This window comes from Hippocampus bargibanti, linkage group LG10, assembly GCF_051943395.1.
Source record: "Hippocampus bargibanti isolate YZ-2025 linkage group LG10, ASM5194339v1, whole genome shotgun sequence".
Classification (NCBI taxonomy): domain Eukaryota; kingdom Metazoa; phylum Chordata; class Actinopteri; order Syngnathiformes; family Syngnathidae; genus Hippocampus; species Hippocampus bargibanti.
In genome coordinates this window covers 13946907-13952906 of record NC_142743.1, presented here as the reverse complement: position 1 = coordinate 13952906, position 6000 = coordinate 13946907, and the positions used below count along the sequence as shown (strand labels likewise).

Sequence of the window (6000 nt, the reverse complement as noted above, 5' to 3'; positions counted from 1 at the left end):
TTTTCCCCTCAGGGGTCGCCACAGCGAATCAATGTCCTCCATCTATCCCGGTTTTGTGCATCCTCTTCTCTCACACCAGCTACCTTAATGTCCTCTTTGACCACATCCATAAACCTCCTCTTCGGTCTTCCTCTCGGTCTCCTGCCTGGCAATTCAAGGCTCAGCATCCTTCTCCCGATATAGTCGGTCTCTCTCCTCTGGACATGTCCAAACCATCTCAGTCTGGCCTCTCTGACTTTCTCTCCAAAGCCTCTAATATGAGTTGTCCCTCTAATGTACTCATTCCTGATCCTATCCAACCTGGTCACTCCAGGTCTGCTACCTCCAGCTCTGCTTCCTGTCTTTTCTTCAGTGGCACTGTCTCCAGTCCAAACATCATGGCTGGTCTCACCACTGTTTTATACACTTTTCCTTTCATCCTAGCAGAAACCCTTCTATCACACATCACACCTGACATTTTTCTCCAGCCGCTCAAGCCTGCCTGGACACGCTTCTTCACCTCTTTTCCACACTCTCCATTGCTCTGGACAGTTGCCCCCGAGTACTTAAAATCCTGGATGATGGATGGAAAAATGGATGGATGATGGAGGGAAAGATGGATGGATAAATGGATGGAAGTAGAGATGGATGGATGAGTGGCTGGATGGATGCATGATGGATGGATGGATGGAGAGATGGATGGATGGATGAAGAGATGGATAGAAGTAGAGACATATGGATGGAGAGATGGATGGATGGAAGGAAGTAGAGGTGGATGTATACATGGATGCATGGAGAGATGGATGGAAGTAGAGATAAATGGATGGAAGTAGAGACGTATGGATGGAGAGATGGATAAACGGATGATGGAGAGATGCATGCAATTAGAGAAGTATGGATGGAGAGATGGATGGAAGTAGAGATAATGGAAGTAGACATGGATGGAAGTCGAGACGTATGGATGGATGTATGGATGGAGAGATAAATGGATGGATGGAAGTAGAGATGGATGGATGATGGAGAGATGGATGGAAGTAGAGATGATGGAAGTAGAGATGTATGGATGAAGAGATGGATAGATAAATGGATGGATGGATAGAAGTAAAGATGTATGGATGGAGAGATGGATGGATAGATAGATGGCATCCCACAACAACGCTGACGTACTCTCGTTGTCCAACGGTATCAGATCAAAGCGGTGGACAACGGGCGCCCTCAGAAGTCGTCGACGTGCCGCCTCCACATCGAGTGGATCCCCAAGCCGGAGGTCCCGGAGGACGCCGCCCCGCTGCTCTTCGAGGAATCTCCCTTCTCCTTTTCCGTCATGGAGAGCGACCCCGTGGCGCATATGGTGGGCGTCGTGGCCACAGAGTCGTCCGACGTTGCCGTGTGGTTCGAGATCACAGGTAGCCGTTGTAACCTTTGGGTCTTACTTTCGTAATTTTTTTTGGTAGGGGTGTATTTTTGCGACCAGTGATATCAGCAGGTTGCAGCAAAGACTGGAAAATTCACAGAAAGGCTGCCCTGGGATTGTTTTTATTTATTTATTTAGTCATTGTGTTTTGCTACTTGTTGAAACAATGTGAAAAGTCGAAAGGTCAAATCCAAGGTCAAATTTAAAGGACAACCGACATCACTTTTTTGTTTTTTAACTGACATCAGAAAAACGTTTTATAGCATCTAAAATACCCAAAACACGCAGTATGATATTTTTAGTCAAATGCAAAACACCAATAAAAATGACTTAAAGTGTCCAAAATCTGCAACAAAAAAAAAAGAGCTGCAAATTAGGCATTTTCAGAAAGTCCCGCCCCCAGTTCGTGATGTCACGCCAAGACGTCTTGCATTGCTTGTGAATCAAAACAATGGCTTCAGATTCGGAGAATATGCTTTCTTGTTACACATCCAGTTATGAATATGATTCAAATAGTTCTGGAGAGGAAAGCATACATGTTTGTAATCGATTAAAGAATTTATTTGTGCCATTTTGAGGCAACATTGGGGGGAAATCTCTCACCCAAAAAAAGAGGCACAAAATGGCGACCTCCTGTGGCCACCTCCGTTTCCACAGGCTGATAAATTCCTTATATGGCGCTTGGACGCCCTCTTCTGGCCTTCTGGCGGCTTTTGGGTGCAACACAAGGTCCTCAGACCAAACAAGTACAGCAAAATACATTGACGTGATGGAAGGACCGCTACAATGCGTCTTTGTTACGGTCAGGGGCGGTCCTTCAGTGACGTCACGTACGGACTCGTCACCAACTCAAAAACAAGACTTCCTGAATATTCAGCGTGAGTCTTAAAATGTAAAATATTACTATATGCGGTGGAATCTTATTAAAATACGCTCAGTAGAAGTCATTTGAAGCCATTCTACAAATTATGAACACAACATGTCCGGAGACGTCGGTTGTCCTTTAAGCTTCTGTGCCTTTTTGGTTGCTGTCAAAGTTGCACCCCGCAACTTGTATGAGTCTCCAAGTGTCATGTGGGTTGGAAATACACCAAATAACTCGTCGATTTGGTGGACGGCGACGCTAACCGAGTCCATTTTCTTAACTTTCCTGACACGTTTTCTTCTTCTCTTCGACCCGTTACCCCTTTGAAACCTTTCTTTCCTCCCCCCGGTCCGTTGTCATGCTTTCAAGGCGGCATAGAAGACACTGAGACATTTTACGTCCTTCAGATGGCTTGCGACCACAACTGTACAGCGGAAGGTAGCTGCTGACAAAACACCGTCCGTGTTCAGTGTCAGTATCGTACCTCATTTTTGCCCACCATCTTGATTTTAGCCAAGCCTCATTTGTCTTTTGATGTTTATTTTCATATGCCCTTATCCCGCTTTTTTATTGAGTTGGGTGGCTGCCATCATTTTACCTTGGGCATTAACGTTTACATGACAACAAACACAGGACAAAACAGTGTCATGTTCATGCTAGGTCTTTCGGGGGGAGTATCACTTTCTAATGACACGTGATAAATGGATGGGTTAGTTTGATATTTTTATTTGGATGGGGGACCCACAGAATATTGACTTTTAGGACTACAAAAATATTCAATTCAGTGTAAGAAGCCTTAGACTCTTTTCTTTCATCAGAAAAAAAAGTGTTAATTCCTAAATGATATGGATCTGGAGTTATCTGAGCTTGAAGTGGGGACTGCTGTCTAAAATACATTACAATGCATACATATTGATTTATATCGCACTTTAACAACAGCTGAAGGTGTAACAAAGCGCTAACATGGACAAAAGGCTAATGCTGCCCCCTCGTGGGAGGGAAAAACATTGCCAGAGATCTGACCAGCGCTTTATCGGCACCCAAACAAGAAAAACCCGAACAAATTCGGGAATGGCGCTCCACGTCAGACTTTTCAATTCCTACATAAAATTGGGAATGGCAGTGAATAAAAAAATAAAATCAAGTATGGTTGTCATATAAATTAATGTCCCAAACATCACTATTCCTTCTTATTTTATTTTTTCAAACATTTTTTTAAACACCCGATTTTAGTGCGGTTCAATCTGTGGTTTTGAAACACCACCCTCCACTTTTACCTCCCTTTTCAGTGCAACTTTTTTATTCTTTATTTTACATCCATGATAAGCCATTTTTGCGCCATGTGCTTCGTCCAGGTGGAAACTACGACAGCCGCTTCGACGTGGGCAAAGCCAGCGGCACCCTGATTGTGGCCAGGCCGCTGGACGCCGAGCAAAAGTCCAACTACAACCTGACGGTGGAGGCCACAGACGGGACAAGGACGGTTAGCACACAGGTAACCAAAAACGGATTGAAGATGTCTATTTATTCATCTGTACGTGACTTGACCGCATGTCGTCGTACTCAGCCCATCTCGGATAATTAGATTTGCGTAGTGCATAGCTAATTAGTTTTATCTAGGTCCGAGATAATAAAGTTTGCCTGCCAAATAGTGAAGGTAGGATAAGGGCGTTGGTAAAACAGTTGTCTGTTGATTATGACGCAAATTAATTCTGCCAAACGAGACTTGAGGTCATGAAGGCAGACATGTTTTAACAATACTAATTAGCACACCGGTTAATTAAAAAGAACCCCCCGCCCCCTCTAAAATTGGATAAATATTGGAAATGGAACTAAGCTATTCCTGCAGTTTAAATTATATGATCATAAAACTTCAATTTTGTCAAGGTTAGATTTAAAAGAACTTTTAACTCATTCACTGCCATTCACGAATATATTCGGGAATTGAAAATATGACGTAGAGCGCCATTCCCGAATTAGTTCGAGTTTTGTTTTTTCATGTTTGGGTGCCAATAAAGCGCTGGCCATGGCCTCTGGGAATATTTCTTCTTTTCCACAAGGGGGCAGCATTTCATTTTTTTCCATGCTAGCGCTTTGATCCAGCTTCAGCTGTTGTGAAAGCGCGATATAAACCATTATGTATGTATTGCAGTGTATTTTGGACATCTGCCCTGATTTCAATGTCATATAACTCCAGAACCATATCATTTAGGAATTACCTCTTTTTTTTCTGATGAACGAAGAGAGTGTAAGGTTTCTTACGCTGCATCGAATGTCTATGTAGTCCTAACAGTCAATATTCTGTGAGTCCTGGAATTCAAGTGACAATGACAAAAACCCTGGCACTGTAATGCACACATTTTTGCACATCGTCTGGCAGTGAATGAGTTAAGCAATAGCATATAAATTATTTGTTTTGGAGCGTACATCACGACCAAAAATGTACTTGTTTTTGTTGCCTTTTTTGTTAAGTATTTCCCGATGATTACAAAGTAATTTAGAGGTTTTAGGATACATTTTCAAACATTTTTTAGGTCTGTTTTTGGTGATAACCGCTTTATTTTTTAGACCCCAAAAGCAGAACTGTGTTTTGTTATAAAATATATATATATATATATATATATATATATATATATATAGTAAAATAAAAAGGGGGGCTTTAATTTCATTTTATTTTAAGTCCGAGTACAACCAAAGTTGCATTTTTTTGGACCAATTTATTCATGAACCCCCCCCCCCCCCCAAAAAAAAAAAAAAAAAAAAATAAAATAATGTCCCAAACATCACAATTCCTTCTTCCATTTTTTATATTTATTTATGTATTTATATGTTTTTGTTAAGCATCCGTTTTAGTGCAGTTATATCTGTGTTTTTTTAGTATGGTTGTCCTTTTTCGATGAATGTGTGATTTTTTTTTTTTGAGAGGTTTTATGCAGATCCCAAAAGCTGAACTGTGTTATGTCATAAATTATAGCATTTAGCGTCTACATAGTCAAAAAACAGTTACTTTAATTTCATTTCATTTCATTGTAATTCTGAGTACAACTAAAGGTGCATTTGTTTTGGACTATTCTATTCATGACCACAAAAAATGAAGGAAGTTCTCATTGAGATGAAAGTCACTTTTCAAATTATTATTCCCTGTTTTATGTTGTTTCCTTTAATTCCTCGATACACATTTGGTGGCACCCGAACAAGGAATGTTTTTTTCTTCAATGACTCTAAGTACAAAATAGCTGTACTTAATACTAAAACTTTGGGGAGTGGGGTGTGGTACAGTACAGGGAATGTTATCTTTGAGTGGGCCTTTCCTTTATACCAATGAATATGCAAATCTTGTGGTTTACAGCGAAATGTCTGCCTTTTACTCAAGTTGCTCTTCTCACGGTCACGCCTTGTCGGCGAGATTTTGCACTGGAGCTACATGCTAGTTTTGCGGTGTCTTCCATAGTCCGCCTTTGCAGCAGCCCTTTGTCCTCGGCTTGCGAAAGAATTCGTTTGTTGTCGCTGGCTATGAATGCGGCCTTTCATCATCATGCTGCTGCTTCTTCTTCTTCTTCTTCTTCTTCTTCTTCTTCTTCTCGTGCTGGCCTCTGTTGAAGCAAAGCCGAGCCGCCCTCGCTGATCCGCAGCGTGTCCTTTCATTTATTGCACCGCTTCTTTTTTGTGTGTCTTTTTTGCTCGCTGCTATCTTAAAAGGCCCCGGCGACAGACCCCAACTTGAACTTTAATGGCTAGCGCT

General features: G+C 41.6%; 1 protein-coding gene across 4 annotated transcripts in view; it reads left to right on the top strand.

Moving 5' to 3' along the window:
• Window positions 1-6000, top strand: part of fat1a (FAT atypical cadherin 1a) — a 73183-nt gene that overhangs the window by 30980 nt on the left and 36203 nt on the right. For 3 of the 4 annotated variants that reach the window (XR_016116127.1, XM_089005389.1, XM_089005390.1), the window contains exons 6-8: window positions 1169-1385; window positions 2628-2696; window positions 3614-3753. Coding sequence is in view for 3 of the 4 variants with exons in the window: in XM_089005389.1 (XP_088861515.1) it covers window positions 1169-1385; window positions 2628-2696; window positions 3614-3753 (426 nt within the window). In the remaining variant the exon portion in view is untranslated. The remainder of the gene's footprint in view (window positions 1-1168; window positions 1386-2627; window positions 2697-3613; window positions 3754-6000) is intronic. The other variant, XM_089005391.1, reaches the window with a different exon arrangement.